This window comes from Arvicanthis niloticus, chromosome 1 (assembly GCF_011762505.2).
Source record: "Arvicanthis niloticus isolate mArvNil1 chromosome 1, mArvNil1.pat.X, whole genome shotgun sequence".
Classification (NCBI taxonomy): Eukaryota; Metazoa; Chordata; class Mammalia; order Rodentia; family Muridae; genus Arvicanthis; species Arvicanthis niloticus.
In genome coordinates, this window is record NC_047658.1 from 55,109,295 (window position 1) to 55,126,436 (window position 17,142).

At 44.6% G+C, this 17,142-nt stretch overlaps 1 protein-coding gene and 1 long non-coding RNA gene across 7 annotated transcripts in view; one reads left to right on the top strand and one right to left on the bottom strand.

The window, feature by feature from the left end:
- Positions 1 to 8,655, top strand: part of Tmc3 (transmembrane channel like 3) — a 40,506-nt gene extending 31,851 nt beyond the window's left edge. The window contains exons 17-23 of one of the 2 annotated variants that reach the window (XM_034514973.2): positions 273 to 383; positions 1,215 to 1,340; positions 2,116 to 2,194; positions 3,547 to 3,588; positions 3,937 to 4,024; positions 5,131 to 5,386; positions 7,136 to 8,655. In XM_034514973.2, coding sequence (XP_034370864.2) covers positions 273 to 383; positions 1,215 to 1,340; positions 2,116 to 2,194; positions 3,547 to 3,588; positions 3,937 to 4,024; positions 5,131 to 5,386; positions 7,136 to 7,976 — 1,543 coding nt within the window. In that variant the 3' untranslated portion in view covers positions 7,977 to 8,655. Of the gene's footprint in view, positions 1 to 272; positions 384 to 1,214; positions 1,341 to 2,115; positions 2,195 to 3,546; positions 3,590 to 3,936; positions 4,025 to 5,130; positions 5,387 to 7,135 lie in introns of both variants that reach the window. The other variant, XM_034514981.2, reaches the window with a different exon arrangement.
- Positions 241 to 17,009, bottom strand: LOC143442847 (uncharacterized). Of its 5 annotated transcripts, none has more exons than XR_013111397.1 (6): positions 16,842 to 17,009; positions 14,125 to 16,703; positions 8,653 to 9,832; positions 2,648 to 2,828; positions 1,551 to 1,892; positions 241 to 377 (listed from the first exon to the last, which is right to left on the bottom strand). It is a non-coding gene; the product is annotated as an uncharacterized LOC143442847 (long non-coding RNA). The 5 variants fall into 5 exon arrangements; XR_013111398.1 differs by having other exon boundaries at positions 14,125 to 14,211; positions 14,355 to 17,009; XR_013111402.1 differs by having other exon boundaries at positions 8,653 to 8,765; positions 9,613 to 9,832; positions 14,125 to 17,009.
- Positions 17,010 to 17,142: the final 133 nt, after the last annotated feature.

Sequence of the window (17,142 nt, forward strand, 5' to 3'; positions counted from 1 at the left end):
ATAAATCACAGGGACTCTCCTGTCTCTGTCTCCCCATTGCTGGGATTTCAAGTATGCTGCCCACTCCAACCTTTTCACATGGGTGCTGGGGATCAAACTCAGGGCCTCATGTTCATGCAGCAAGTGCTTTACCTACTGAGCCATCTCTCCAGGCCCCTAATAAGAGAACAGTTCCATCCACAGAGGTGGTGGCTGCTTCTGGGTGGTTATGTGGATGCACTCATTCGGCCTCTGGAATGAATGCTGCTGCATGATACTTGCTCTTGCCGCAGATCCAACAACTTCTACCTGGCAATGCTCCTGTTCATGCTGTTCCTCTGCATGCTGCCGACCATCTTTGCCATTGTCCACTACAAGCCATCTCTGAACTGTGGCCCCTTCAGGTAACGCACACAGAAAAATGAAACAAGTAAGCAAGCAAATAGATAAGTTAATATAATACAATACAATACTTTTAAATAACGGAAAACAATCAACTGAGCATGGTGCGGTTCATCACCCCTATCATCCTGGTATTTGGGAGGCTGAGGCAGGGGGACTGTCAATGGTTTAAGGTCAGCCTGAGCTACTGAGTAAGACTCTGTCTTAAAACTGAAAACATATTTACATACAAATATACAGACTGAGTAGGTTATAGTTATGTATTTAGAAATATATGTATACATATACAATATACATATATAGATATGCATGTAATGTCAATTGATGCAAAAAGAGATTGTGGGTTTGAAAGAGAGCAAGTGGAGGGATCTAAAGAAGGGTTTGGAGATAGAAAGGAAAAGGAGAGGAAAGGAGCAGATGGATGTACAGAAACCTATGTGGCTGCAGCCAGGCCTTATTTGAAGACAGTCCATGCCAGCTTTCAGTCTGGAATATCTCGCTGCAGCCATACAGACATCTCAACTGCCACTCTCATCTTGGCCTAAGTTGGTTTTGACCCAGGAACCATTGGAGGTGTCTTCATTTACCCATTAAAAAGCCAGTGCCTCACAGTTCTATCAGTGGCCTCACCTCCAGACCTACCGGGTAACTAGATCGCCACTCCACCTAACTTCAGGAATGCTAGGTGTCTTTGTCATTTGGAGATTTGCCTCCAAATGCATGTAGCTGCTTTTGGAGATCCACCTCTAGACACCCAAACATTGTTGATAGATCTTGAAACATTCCCTAGGCAAAAGCAGTCCAATCTGGAGTTATCTTTTTCTTTCTCACAGCGGACAAGAGAAAATTTACGACATCGTGTCAGAGACGATAGAGAATGACTTCCCCACATGGTTTCACGCTGTGGTTGGACATATCAGCAGCCCCGTGGTGATACTTCCAGCTGTGCTGCTTCTGTTGTGAGTACTACACCTCCCAACTGGCAGGGGGCACCACATATCCCAGCCTCCAGGGTCTGTCAAAACTCCCAGACTTGAGGGGACACTATTCCTCCCAGCCTCCAGGGCGTGCCACACCTCTCAGCCTTCTAGGACAGCTGTGTGTGTAGCCACCTGATCACACTAATGTCCAATAATTAAATAAAATTAGTCCATTCAGAGAACACTTACAAGGTTTGATGATCCAAACATTGATCCTGAGCCACACTTCAGAGTAGCACAAGCCACTGTGTCATGGAGGGATGGCTGCATAGCTACCGAGTCAACCACATCATCTGGTAGATTATTGTGGCCACTCCTAACAGGGCCGGACAGTATTAATAGCAGTATAGTATTCTGCAGAAGTGTAGATAATTTTGAAATGTCGTAATTCAGCTGAGTAGCTTATGTTTATTAGGTCTTTCAGAGAGAAGCGAAACCAGTAGCCACAGCTTGACTGGCTGCAAGGTGCCTGCTGGTCTTGGTGCCTTATATTTATTGTCAGAGTGCAGAATCTGAAGCCACAGGGGTCAGCTGTGGGAAGCAAAAAAGAAAAAGAAAAATGAAGTTGTGCTTTCCCAGTAGCCACAGGCTGTGAGAAAGAAGGCAGATGTGTTTCTGTTTAGGATTCAGAGGCTAGTGAGTAACACACTTCTAACCTGGAAACCCTCACTTCTGCTGCTACCTGGGCAGGGCTGGAAGGCTAAAGAACCAGTTTAAAGAAACCTGCTTACTATTCCATGTCCTTCCATGCCAGCATGCTCATCTACTACCTTCAGAGCATCGCCAGATCCCTGAAGCTCAGCAGCCAGCAACTCAGGATGCAGATCCAAAACGCAAGTACCATCTGAACTCAGCTCTCATCCATGCCAGTGTCAGCCCTGGCCATATACCTGCACCCTCTCCAGCATGAGAGTCCAGAGCAGCTCCAACCCTCAGGTTATAGTGCACATGCACTATGGTACAAAGTGACTACCCACCAAGTCCCCTCAAACTATTTCTAATACCCAGTGGTTGCTTGCATTCGCTGGGAGCAAGCCTGCTCACTTAAGCAGTTTTTGCATGGCCTCATCAGGCTCCCAGTGTGCTAGGCATCTCAGTAGCTTTAATAGATTGGTGAAGAGCCATGCCAACCTGGATCAACTTTGACTCTTGAGCCCCTAGTACTGTTTGAACCCCAATCACCCTTCTCTCCTCGTTCTTATTCTTTAGATTTTGTGTGGCATACACTCCATTCCACATGGAGTGCACACCTCTCCTAAAGTAACCAGATTGAGGCAGATACTCACAGGCCTTCTATTTCTTCTCTGTATCTGCTCCCTCGGGGTCAGGAGGAAGCCAGGGAGGTATCCAAGGTATCAAACTCTCTGGGTCATGTCGATCCTGAAAGCCATGCTTCCTGAAGTGAGGCCTCCTGCTCACCTTCTGTCTCTCACCATCATTGAAAAACAACTCCATGAACCCTTTTCACTAAGGAAAGAAAAACAACTGCTCCCATACATACAAATTTATATAAAGGGGTAACAGCCTGGCTTTGTGAAATGTCAAGTTAGGAATCCATTTCCAGTTGTAAGGCATGGATTGCCCACGGATCTCTCTCTCTCTCTAGTGGCTGATCTGTATTTTCTTTGTAACTCAAACCATTTCAGTCTGAGCTTCCCTAATCTAAATATCTGAACTGCTGCAGGACCTGAAAGTCCTTGAGTGTCAACATGAGGCCGAGTATAAAATTCCATAACATGAAACTATTCTGTGTACAAAAACTGTCAAAAATAACATTCTATAAACTCACCTCCAAGCTGAATGTGCTCAATACAGCTAAAGCAAAATGTTTCTCATTTGAGATCTGGGTCTCATCCCTAAAATAATCAGAATATTAAACTGTACAGGTCCCAACCCCTTCAGCTATAGAATACCTCTGTTTGCCTTGGCAGAGTCTCATATATGCATGAATTAATTGTCCTTACAGGAAACCCATCAGGCATAAAAACTTGGCTTTTCCATGTGTACATTTATTTACTCAGATAATAGGTCTAGTCTCTATGACCTGAGCATTCTGTCCTCGGTGGTACTATTATGCTCAAAGTATGAATAATAGCACACAGGTCTTTTTCTCTCTCTGCAAAATAAAATGGTAACTGCTTCCTCTTAAATCTAAAGCAAACTGGTTGTCATTTCTATTTTCCAGGCGAGATCTGAAGATAAGAAAAAGGTTGCCCAAATGGTAGAGGGTGAGTCTCTATTCTCTAACTTGATAAGCATTACAGAAGGGGCCTCATAACCAGTGCTGGATTTTCACAAGTCACTGGGTACACTGAAATAAAACCAGGGCCAGCTACTGCTCTAAGCCCTTGATTTAATCAAGCCTATAACTAACCCCTAAACCTCTGTAATCAGAAGGGGGCTTTGAAACAGGAGAGAAAAGTCAGTGTGGTAAGATGAAAAGTGTTCAAGAACCCAGTTGTCTAACCACTTTGTGAATGTCCTCTCAGGCATCCATCTCTTCCCACGTGAGTCCACCCCCACAGGCCTCTGCCCAGGCTCCCACATTCCTAAGCTCTGTCTTCTCTGACCTACTGCCCTAGACATCCCTAGTGATGCCAGGCAGGCAGGCTCAGCCACTGAAGCAGATTCGAGTGAAAATTCAAAGCCAAAGACTCTCCAGGGTCATACCTTCTTTCCCCCAGTCCTCCAAACTCAGACCCGTTAAGAAGAGCAAGCTATGCCCCCAGAAGGAAGGAGAGTGTGGGAAACAGATATCTGGTATGGCTAGAAGGCCAGATTTGGGGGTGGAGCTCAAAGAAGAGCCATAACTCTGTCCCTTGAGGTCACTAATAGAGTGTACTAAGAGTCGATGCACTGATGCTCAGTTGGTACCACTCAGCTGGCACAGCCCACACTACCTGCCAGAGAATGAAAGAGAATGGACGCAAACGTTGCCATGAGCTATCTCCTGTAACTATTTTAAAGTGAACTCTGGAAGAGAGCTCTTCTCCAGAAGAATCAAACCTAAGGGTTACAGTCCATGTGGAGGAGTCACCAGGTGACAATTTCACATACAAGATGACTGTGCTTTGTGCTATAAAACCCATTGTAACTGTTAGAGATGAACTGTCAATTGAGAACACTGTATAATCTAGGCAGAGCCACCTCTCACACAACTAGGATCCACACATTTTCTTCAACAGATTTCCTTGCCTCGAGGGTATCAGATTGTACCCTTTAGTCTCAGGGTACAACACTGGGCTCCTCCATTCCTTGCTTAAGTTGCCTGGATACCATGTTTCAAGTGGCCAACTGTGTATTGCCAAGAGTCCACTATGTAGATGCAGCTGATGACTGTAAACTCAGTTGCTATCAAAGTCCCTTAGCTAAATCAGCTTTGTGCCAGCCAGTGTTCTATTGTAATAACAAATACATCCCATTCTTACAAGGATGGGAGGATTTGTTTTGGCTCACAGTTTCAGGTTTCAGTCTGTGTTCCATCGGCCCATTGCTTAGGAGGGGGCACACCATCTTGCAATAGTGTGCCAAGCAAACCTGTTCACCTCACAGTCAGAAGCAAAAAGGAGTCTCACGATCACCTTAGAGCACATGACCCCTATGACCAGAGGACTTAGCACCAGACTGCAGTCCTAAAGGCTCCATCTTCCCCCCCCCCAAGAAAAAATGCCAGATAAGAGATCAAGTCTTAGCATGTGTCATGGGAAGATTTTAAGGTTCAAAGCACAGCAAACCTGGACATGTCATGTGCTCTTTCCTCTGCCCACAGCTCGAATCCAGACTCATGAAGAAAGCAGCAAGAGGCTTCTAAAGGACAGTGACCTTATCAGCCAGCTGTCCTCAGCATACATGGCAACATCCCAAAACAATGGCAACATGCACAACTTTGACTCTCTGAGTAGCAAGAGCCTCAGGATGGAGACCATCACAAGGTCCCGGCCCCAGAGTCCTGGGCAAGGGTCCAGGGGCCCCTGCTCTCCTCTTCCAGATGGATCTAGGTCAAGGCCAGAGCACGACATCAAAAGGTGAGGGTGAACTCTGGCACAAAAAGAAACCAGGCTTCTTAAATGTAATACCAGTGGTGGACCAGAACCATCAGGAGGCTGAGGCCATTCAATTCCAGGACTGCCAGAAGGAGTCAGAAAGCCTGGAACCTGAGAATGTGGAAGTGGTGTGGAGGAGGGGAGACCAAGAGTTTTGAAACTACATTATCATATAATCTATGAGTACATCTTCCTCACAGCCTAATATACATATTTCTGTAACCTGGGAAAGTAAGATGTTCATGTCCCAAGTTAGCGTTTTAGGATTGAGAAGCAGAAGGTACAGCTCCCAGACAGACATCCTCAGTAGCCTAGGGAGTTCCTCAAGACTTTTAAAAACCTGATTCAGGCCAAACTTAGATCTGATTCATCCAGGGATGAAGATCAGAACTAGCCTGTTTAGGAAGTAGAGCTGAGGTTAGTAAAGGCATTTGAATTCAGGCTTCAGCAGGAGGCTTAAGGGAAAGAGAGGTACACTCAGAAGGAAAACCAAAGCGCACTGGAGCTGGTGAGCTCAACAGGCACAGGGCATTGTTTCTGTGTTGCTGCTGTTGTCATTTGTTTGCAATGACAACACAATGTAGGACTTTGATGGGGTTGAAGTTATTATGTGCAAAGGTTTATTAAGAAACTTAAATGAGACCTGACAGGATTACAATGTATAAGGTAGAAACATAGATCTCAGGGACACAGAAAGCCAGGATGCCTTCACTGGAAACAGAGTGAGCAGTCTTGTCTGAGATAAGCAGGCCTTGTCTAGGGAAGGAATAAAACTCTACACAAGGTCACATACATTCAGGCCTTAATCCTGGTTCCTTCCTACACATAAAGTTTCTATGGATGAGAGGAATAGGAGCCCCTATGTCACAACTGTCATAGCCAGTGTTGAGAATGCTGGGATTCCTGCTTCATGGCTACTGGGAGGCTCCACTCCACCCTGGGGTGATAAGCGCCTTCTCCCTGTGTCTCAGGGCTTCCCTATCTTTCTATCTGGCCTCATTTCACTTTCGGTTTCCGAATGGTAAACAGTCACTTCACACGCAGACTGATAAGTTATTGGCAAGACCTTCAATGTGTTACTTATATGGGTCAATTTCATCTTCCAGAAAGCTGGAGAACCCAGCTTCCTTTACTATTCAAACAGCACCCAGAAGGGTAAGGAGACAGAATTATGTTCATCATTTGTAGTACAGTGGACACCATAGAGATAAATATAATTTTTCTTTTTCCTTTCCACAAATTATCATAGAACTTGAGAATTTGTTTTCTGCAAGTTGTCTTGCATATCCTTGGAGCGCCTTGACAAGTAGGGGGGGATCTAAGTCATTCTTGGGAGGTCACTGGGGTGGGAGTCAAAGCATAGTCACTGGTCCCTTGAGCAGCTATAGTTCCCCCAAGTGGACATTCCAGAGAGTGCCTGAAAAGCTGGAGAGCAGGTTAGCCCACTAGAGCAGTATTCGTCACATGCATTCCACAAACATTAGCCCCATAAAATGTTCCTAACAGAACTGGTGCTCTGTGGTGACATATGTTAATGAGGCATGCCGTGATGTGCACCCCCATGGAGAGTGGCACCCCTTATCATATCAGGGCTCTGAGATGTTCAGTGTGGTCCTGCTCCCTGACTGCTTCCATGCATGCAGCCCACAGATCACCGACAGACACTTTGGAATTCCTGGAGATGTGGAGGGATACAGAGGCCACAGCTACTTAACCGCTTCTGTCTTACAGGTATCCACATGGGCCGTGTTCTAGCACAGGCAACCTCCACAAGAACAGATTCTGCTCGTCTGTGACACAGACACAGCCCCTCAAAGATGTTCGCTCAGAGCCTCTTTCCCGTAAAGACTTTCAGCCAATCAGTCCTCCTTTCTGTAGATCTGGGGTCTCTGCCTTGATGACACATGGCCACAGTCCCCGTGTTCCCAGATACTATGTCGTTAATGAACGTGACTCTCACAAAAAGATCCACCCAGCTTTCTGGCCAGAAAGACATTTCAAGATAGATGCTTTAGGTGACATTGTAGAGCTGTACCCCAGGAATGTACAGCAGTACATGTCCTGGGCTCCCCACCAGCCTTGCTCTCCACAGCTGAGCGAAGAAGAGGAGGAGATGCTGAGGAGAGATCTGGTCCAGTGGTCAGTCCCTGCTAGCTCCCTTACAGACCTCCCTCAGTCTTGTTTTTATACTGGTGACAGATCAGAAAATAGCACCAAAGATCCTAAATACCAGCGAAGGGTTTACTACAGATCTGGGGATAATAGTTTTGAAGACCAGCTTGAGAGGCCCACATTTGTACACAAAAAGCCACGATCCAGGAATGTCCAATACCCACAGCATCCCCTGAAGGCCAGAGTCAAAGCCAAGTTTGAGCCATCCTTCACAGAATCTGATTCTGTGTCAGCAGCATCCAGCAGTGACCAGCAAAACAGCAACAATGACCAATACCTGCATGTCATGTCCAGCCAGGGCAGATTCCCCAAATCTGCCAGCCAGCTGGGCAGGAGGAAGGCCAAGTCCAGGCAGGTACTGCCCACAGATCTAAATGACCTAATTTGTTCAAATGTCTAGGCTTCTTTCCATGTCCCTTCCTAAAGATTGAATCTCTTTGAAAGTACTGAGGGCACATGGTCCCACTCTTTCTGAAAGAGAGGACCTACCTGTGAGGTGTTAGAGATCCGTGGAGCTTCTTTGGGCTTATGCATCACTGCTATCTGAGGTTCTGAGACCCTGGGGGCTGTCATTTCCTATTCACAGCAATGGGGTGTGTGTGGCAACCCCAGTGCTTCTTTATGTCTAGCATACATCACCATTTCAGGCTGTCCATTTCAAGAAAATGCCAGGCCTTTGCTTCCTTTCAGGGTGGCCATGCTCACCAGCAAGCCAGACATCTCATCGGACCAACCTCAACACTCTTTTTATCTTTAATAATATGAGTGAGTGCTCTGCACTGTTATCTTTTGACATACAAGTATCAGCACTCCACAGTGACCTCCCAAAATCAGGTGGCCACCCTTGAAGTGTTCAGAGTACACAGTTTATGAGGACAATCGGTTTAGCAGTGGCCAGCGTAGCACACTGCAAACTTATTTAAGTCTGTATTACTCAGTCAGAACACAGATTACAAATGATCCCAGATTTATAGCTGGGGGTTCCTGGTTCACCAGGAAGGATGGGGATTGGGACTCAGTACCATGCTCAGCTGGAACCAAGGCTCAAACATTCCCAAGACCACCTGTCTTCTCACCTCTCAGCTCTGAGTCCGTGTTTGCTGATCGTGTTTTCTCCCAGTGCCAATAGACTTCCTTCAGTTCAGGTAGGAGGTGAAGAATTCACAGATGCCAGGCCTGTAGCCTCCACCTAACAAGTCCACAGAGAAGAGCAGAGCTGACATTACCCACTTCTCACTGTGCCTGCTCACAAAGAGTTGTTCTTTGGCTCCCACGACAGGCTCTGTGAAGGCTCTGTGTTTGCTCCATCCCATGATAACCAACTTGGTGCCCTGACTCCTATTTCCATATCACTTTCTAAAAGCTCTGACTTTTTAACATTTCTGTCTCCTCTACTATACTCTGAATGTCTGGGACAAAAGTTGGCACCATGGGTCTACATTCCCAGTAACTGACACACAACAGATATCACATGTGTGTTTCCTGTCACTGCTGTCAATTAGAATAACAATGGGGACCCTCCACACATTGAATTTCTTTGGAAACAGAGAGTATCACATTGACGATACCATGGTCTGGTAAGCCATGAGCATAGGCAGCATCCAGAGAGGGGGAAAGATTTCACAAGTAAATGAAGCTTTCATACGCTCTTTCAGTCAACTTTCCTTGTTAGTGAGATCAGCAGCAAGAGTGGCCCCATCCCAAGGCCAAACAGATGTCCTTGCAGAGGTACAGTCTGTACAAACTTGCCCTAGTGCCAGGCTGAGATTCTGACCAAATCTTCTGTTATCAGGTGCATGTGCACCAATCTCCCTGCATCACAACCCCCATGCTTCATTTGTTTTCTTGCCAGAGAAATTTCATTCTGACTCTTGTGGTTTTTCACACCACAATAACAAACTAAGTGGCTTCATAGGATGCACACTTGAAATTCTAGCATCTCCAGGGGTCGGGAATGCAGGCATGGTTGGCTGGGACCTCTTCTCCAGGTCTCACCAGGCAGCAGCTAAGGCAACCGCCAAGGGTTAACATCTCACCGAGACCCCTGGCCCTCTTCCAGTCTCATGTGGTTCTTGGTCGGATGTCCAAGCCTTGAGGTTCTAGAGCTTCCTGTGTGTCCCTGCTATACAACATGGCTGATGGATCTTCACTGGCAGTGAAATGTGTTTCTATTTGGTTTCCAGTTTTGTCAGGGATAATATGGGTCCTCATTTTACAAGTTGAAAACCCTTCTTCCTGATTCCTAGAAGTTGGCTCCTGGGAAACATAATCATAGCATCAAGACCACTTCACCTTTTCTGTATAACATAACCCCACCACAGGATGGAATTTCATACTATTTGGGACATTCCACAACCCATCTATCCCATAGAGGCAGGAATCTTAGAAGCCTGCCACAAATACCTTGCTAGGTGTAAATGAATGAATGTCCTAATGTTTAAATCACATATAGTAAAGCCACTGGATTAGAGGCCAAGATAACTCCCAATGCCAACCAGGAAGGTTTGTATAAATATTGGTATTTGCAAAGTCCCCACAGATAATATCCCTCACTGAACTCATGAGGATGAGTGTACAAGTTTTCAAATTCTAGGTCAAGTTTGCTGTAAGAACCGATGGTCTAGATGGTTCTTCAGTGCCTAAGATGTCCTTTAGTGGTACTCACAGCAGTGCCACAATGGGGAGGACCACCCCAGGTTCTGGGGTTAAGGCTGAGGCTTAGAGTTCCCTGGGACGTGGAAATAGGTTAGAGAAGCCAAACCTATCTCCAGACACCTGCAGGATCAGCAACCTGTGTTGCAATGGGAAGAGAAAGCATGAGCAGACCCTGGGGCATTGCAAGAAAACAGAGGCATCCTGTAACATAGCCAAGGCTGATGTGTGAGTTCTGAGAGCATGTGTATATGGCACCTTGTATTAGGTGATTACAACTTAAAAAATCTGTAGGAGACCCAATAATACAAAATTGTGAGCACCCATATTCCCCTTGCAAGAGTCAACAAATGTTTGTATTTTGTTTCCCTGGAGCCATTTTGGTTTTAATAATAAAGCACTCTAGAGCTGTATCTGGGAGACTGAAACAGGAAGAATGGACCACAAGTTCAAGGTCAGCTTGAGCTACATAGTGCCAGGCTAGCCTGGGCTATATAAGAATACTGAGAAGAGAGAGAGAATCAGATTGCTTTCTAGCCCCTACACTGGAGGTCCTCCCTCTCACACTGTCAAGAGCTCAGTGTAAATCGACTCAGTAGATTGTTGTTGTTGAAATATTAAATAATCCCAGAGCTGGGTTCCTTCTTACCTTAGACCATTTATGTTCCTGCATGAAAGACACATACACAGCCTTTATATTATGCCTTATGCATATTAATATGCCTTATGCAGCACAATACCTGGGCAACTGCCTACCCTCCATGCTGATAGAGTCTACTTTCTATCCATAACCCCATTATTACTTACTGTTTCAACTGGGCTGCTACTAGCTCCAAATGACCAGTCCACATGGCCATGTTTTCTGGCGGTTCCTTTCTCCTTTCCTGCACTCTTCTAAGGTATGGTGGCTCTTCCCCTCCTGCTCCTTCCTCATGGTTCCAAGCCCAGGAAAGCTAAACCTTACCTATGTCTCTTCTCCCCATCTACTGGCTGCTGGCATCTTTATTTGCCAATCAGGATTAACTGGGATAAGGGTCCCTCAGTGTCTTACCTGTGAATTTTCTTGTACAAATAGTTTGGGGGAGATCCAAATTAACATTAGAATACAAGCAGCATTAAGCCAAACCAAGTATAGATTGTCATATTTACAGACACTGTATTGTTAATATATGTACATAAGCATCCATAGGTAATACCTACATCTTAAGTCAATGCTATTATCCTATATTTATTGCCATATTTATTTGTATTTCGAGATCTAGCACAGGACTATGCCCAGATGAAGCTTCCCTATGATAGCTGGATAGTGTTTCATTGGATAAACTATACGATACCTCTTCTTTTTCTTCATGATGGGTATTGAAATAATTTCTGTGTCTTTCCTACTAAAAATGTGTGCTAAATATCTTTTGTATGTTTTCTTTGAGGTTATTAGTCCTTTAAAAGAGAAACGAGCTTGTTACAGGAAAACATATTAGGCTTTTCCAGTTTCTTCTTTATTAATCTTTGAAAGTCCACATGTTGCACCTCCTGCCTTGGCAGGTGATGGAAAAGTTTTCCTTACAGGTGCACCAAGTACTTAATCTTGCTACATTACTCAGTTTTTATCAATCTGATGAAAAATAATATATCAAGTGGTTTTAATGCCTTTGCTCATTTTTTTTTTTTTTTTTTTTTCTTGTCTCCGCAAGCCGGTATGTGATTCACTTCTCAGTGACTTTACCCACTCTCCTGCCATGGGGCCCTCACCAGCATGAATGGGTCCATGAAGCTCCTAACAAAAGCACAGTTTTCTGATCACTCATCTCCCTCCACTCTCAGAAAACCAGCCCCATCTATGCTGTAAGAACAGACAGCAACCAAGTGGCCTTATCAAGCTTGCTTTGTGTAACTGTGGTTTCACAAGATGCCTGCATAGCTTAGTAATGATCCATGGCAAGAGAGATTGTCTGCTTTATTATTCTGTCATCAAACTATTAATGGTAGCATGATCTACTGTATTATTAGAAGTCTAGGGGACTGGAGAGATAACTCAGCGGTTAAAGTATGCACACTCCAGCGGAGACGTGAGGTGAGTTTCATTTCCAGCACAGTTGTTGAGAGCCTCCTTACAATTGCCTGTAACTCTAGCTTTATCCAACAGCCTCTTCTGGCCTCCTAGAACACTGTGCTCATGTGCATATGCATTTACACACACACACACACACACACACACACACACACACACACACACACCACACACACACTTATCCTAAAATATCACTACATAGCGAATGTGTTTTCCCCTTTTCATGTTTTGTTTGTTTGCAAGTGATTGGGTCCTTCTATCTTTTTCCAGTTCCTGGTAGGCACTGGTCTCTACCTCACAGTTCTCTGATTAGCTGACTAGAAGCTAAATGACTCAATCCAGGTAAAGTGCACATGTAGGGCAGCAGCTGGCAAGCAGTAAGCTTGAGTCAACAGCAACTGTTGCTAAGGGAATGATAAGTGGGCATCTCTATGCTTGTTTACTAGATCTAAAGTGTCCTGAGCTAATGCAATCGATATGTTGTGGCACCCCTGACCTGAGCACCTATCTCTAAGTCAGCTAGTGGTCCTGTGAGCTCTGCCAGGGCACGGGGTGGACTAAGAGACTAGGGCCTTGTGGGAGGACACTGAACAATGACTTAAGAGTTCAATTAGTCATCTTCCCCTTCAGCTCTCAAGCACAGCCCCAAGCAGACGTCAAAGGAGCTCCTGTTTGTGCCCATGGGAGTGGTGTGTGGGTGCTGCCCAGATCTTCCTTCCTCCATCCAGTTGCTTTCCCTTCCCTGAGCCTGCCTCCAGCATCAAAACAGATGGAGCAGCTCTAGACTACCTCTGATCTCACCTGCCTTTGACAGCCAGTTTGTCACAGGCCTTGGATACAACATTTACTTTTCTCTAAATATTTTGTCTACCCAAGACCTCTCATTTTAAGGAGAGCAAGGATTACAGTTAATTATAATTAACTTTGCTTTTGTTTTTGTAGGGCCTGGAGAAATAGCTTAGGAGTTAGGAGCATACACTACTGTGGCAGAGGACTCAAGTTCAGTCCCTAGCACCTGTGTTGGTTGGTTCACAACTAGCTCTAACTCCAACTCTGGGGTATTTTATAGCATCTTCTGGTCTCTGCCAGCATCTATACATACATACATACATACACACATGGACACATATAAATAAAAAGTAAAAATTTTTGTGGATAAAAATCTTTCCACTACACTTTGTAAGCATAGTCGACTCTTTGATATTGATAGTCGCTACAAGTGATTTTCTATATCAAAACTGGCTTTCCTGGACTGGAGTGAAGCTCAATGGGAGAGCATTTGCCTCACATGCCTGGGTTCATACCCAGCATTAAAAAGGGGAAGAAAGGGCAAGACACATTTCTGTTCATTTTTGTTTTCATACTGTTCAAGCTCAAACAAAATTCTAATAGGCTCCATCCTGAGTCTCAAGCAAGAGTCACAGAACCTAATAGAAATACATTATATTGAACTCTAATTAGACTCTTAAAATGAAATAATGAAGCAGCATACAATAATTTAAGATGGAAAGGAAGTGTCTGGCTTACTCTGCATGGTTCTAAAATCACACCTTACTAGACTGAAACACTCTGAGTACCGGAACCAATATCCCTAGCATGTAATGCTTTTTGGAGGAGAAATGTCCTGAGAGATGTGTCATGAAGTGATTTTGCCGTTGTGTGTGCTATGAAGAACAAGAGGTCTATAATGTCAGTGGGCAACATTATCTCATGGGAACACTGTTGTATATACTGCGTATGATTGATGTCTTATTTAGGGTTTGTATTGCAGTTATGAAACATCATGACCAAAAAGCATGTTGGGGAGGATAGGGTTTATTTGACTTACACTTCCAGATCATAGTCCGTCATCAGAGGAAGCCAGGACAGGAACTCAAGCAGGGCTGGAACTTGGAGGCAGGAGCTGATGCAAAGGCTATGGAGGGGTGCTGCTTACTGGCCTGCTTCACATGGCTTGCTCAACCTGATTTCTTATAGAACTCAGGACCACCAGCCCCGTGATGGCACTACCCACAGAGGGCTGGGCCCTCCCCAACAGATCACCAATTGAGAAAATACCTTACAGCTGGATTTCATGGAAGCTTCTTCCTCTCTGAAGACTTCTTCCTCTCTAGCTTGTATCAAGTTGACACACAAAATCAGCCAATACAATTGACCAAAATAACATCCTCATGGGGTTCACAGCTACATATAAACATTAACAAACTCATACACATGTTCATACACACACAGAGATGGACACATGCTTCTGTCTTACTCAATACATATTTGTACTTAAATATAGATATGGTAAGGTGTGTAAATGTTTACTGTACATCAAGTGCCATTCGAATTACTATTCACTATTAAGCCATCTGGCCTTCATTTCAACTGCTAACACTAACACTTATTTCACTTTTCAAGAAAGACAATGAGAAAATTTTAAGGTCTCGAATGGCTACTCATTTGTCATCCATGCTAAATACTTGCCAACACAATGCTTGACTTGAACAATCTAATGAGTGCTGGTTTTATCTTTTTTTAAAAAATTACTTTCATATTGTATTTTTCAGTGCTGGAAATGCAATCCAAGGCCTTGAACATAGTATGCAAGTATTATCTAGCTGAACTGTACCCACCAGCCAAAAAGTTAGTGCTCATGCTCGCTCTCTCTCTCTCTCTCTCTCTCTCTCTCTCTCTCTCTCTGTCTCTTTCTCTGTCTCTCTGTGTCTGTCTGTCTGTCTCTCTCTCTCTCTCTGTCACTCTCTGTCTCTGTCTCTTTCTCTCTCTCTCTCTCTCTCTCTCACACACACACACACACACACATATACACTCAAGTTACACTCTGTAGCCCTGCATAGCCTGTAGCTCATTGTGTACACCAATCGAGCAACAGACTTGTGATAATCCTCCCTCCTCTGCCTCATGCTAGGATTACAAGCAAGCACCACCATGCATGGCTTCCAAGCACAGACCTTTGTGTTCACAACAGTGTTGCCCTTCAACTCATATATTTGACTTATGTGATGTAACAGATGACCATCTTAAACAGTGATTACATTTGGAGAAAGATAAGAACTTACATTATATTCAGTTAAGCTTTAAACTCTATCCATGTCCTCCAAACAGCACATGGCTGTTGATGACAAGAGCTGTCTCCTATAAAGCCAGATGGTTAGAGTCAGTCTGGCCCTCTGCTCTCTTGAGCAATCCTCCATGGCGCCAGCCTCAGTTCTCTCAGCTGTGTTACATGAGTTTAACAGGTACATAATATCCCCCATAATGGGTATCTTGTAACTTTGCTTAATGCATTGGCAAATAAGTTAGTTTCCATTACAAGGGCACTCTTTCGTGCTACTGTGCAAGTAGGGTTGTTATGTTAAAGAGGAAGATAGATAGACAGATAGATAGATAGATAGATAGATAGATAGATAGATAGATAGGGATATGGATATGTGTGTGTGTTAATATGTAACTGTTAATATGCATTACTGCTTTGTTTGGATGAGAGCATGTAAGCTCTCATCCAGTATAGAAAACCCTTTGTCAGTACTATGAGAAACACAGGGTTCTAACAAATCTTGTTCTGTTTATCCACTAGATGGGTCCCCTTATTTGAGTTGTAATTCCCTACCATCAGGGTTCTGCATCTTTTTGTGTCATGGCCATTTACAGGAAAGTGGGCCATCTATTTCATGACTCTCAGAAGAAGTTGCATGTACTTCTTCATGTGTTCTTCATAGTAGCACAGGAGGATACATGTTATTATAACATTTCACCTCTGAGCAAATTGTATCTCAAAGATGTTTAGAGACCTGCCCAAGCCCACACAGTCAATATTGGGTCTGGATATCAAGGTGCCCAGTTGGTTTCCCAGCCAGACAGCCCCTCTTTTCTTCCAAAGGGGGCTTTCAAGTCACAAGTCCTTCTTAGACTTTGAAGGAACCAGTGAAGAGGTTACAAATAATTAGGTTGGAGATAGGCTTGAAGAGGAGAAAACTTGGACTGCTCTTACAGAAGGGATGCCATTCCATACTCTCCCACAGGCCTGGTTGCCTCTGTGTCCATAAGTTGCCAATAGTATTCCCGTCTGCTCTTTATTTATTTGTCTATTTGATTCAGGTCCTAGCTAGGTAAGCACACTACTATTGTACTATGTCGCTAGACCTCTTTCATTAAATTTCCCAGGCAGACCTTTAATGAGTGATCTTCCTGTTTCCGTCTCTGGAATCTGGATTAAATCTCTCAAGGGAAAGCTGAAGTCTCCACCTGGTGTCAATTGGCTCTGTCTGTTGGACATGTATGTCTACTAAATGCGCCCTGGGTGTCTGGAACTAAACAAATCTGACATTAGTTTCAGCTTCTTCCTCCACAGCCATCTCCACCGACTCAAAGTCGTTTCTTCCTTTACTCAGCAAAGGCATTTAGCTAGTCAAAGCAAGAACAAAAACAAAAAACAAAACAAAACAAAAAAGGACTCGCTTCAGCTTCAGCTTCAGTTGTCAGAAGCAGGCATCCCTGCACAGGCCTCCTGAACTTTCACGGGTGGGTAACCCTCCTGCCTACCTCCACGGCCGGCTCCTCCACATTCTCCGGACCACCCTGCAGAATCCCCCATAGAAAGTGGTTTGCTATGGAACCTGCACGGTTTCGCTGGGGACCAAAAGCACCTGAGCACCAAGGAGAAAACACCCAAAACTCCTTAAGCTAACTGACTCCTCAGCCCTGCCCAGAGCCTACCGTTGCGGAGCAGGAGCTTCCTGAGACCCGCCCAGAGATGACGCTTACTGCGCGCAGGGCCGGCCTTAATCTCCAGACCTACCAATTTCAAGAAAGGACAGAATTGTCTGAGAGCGAAGACCAATTC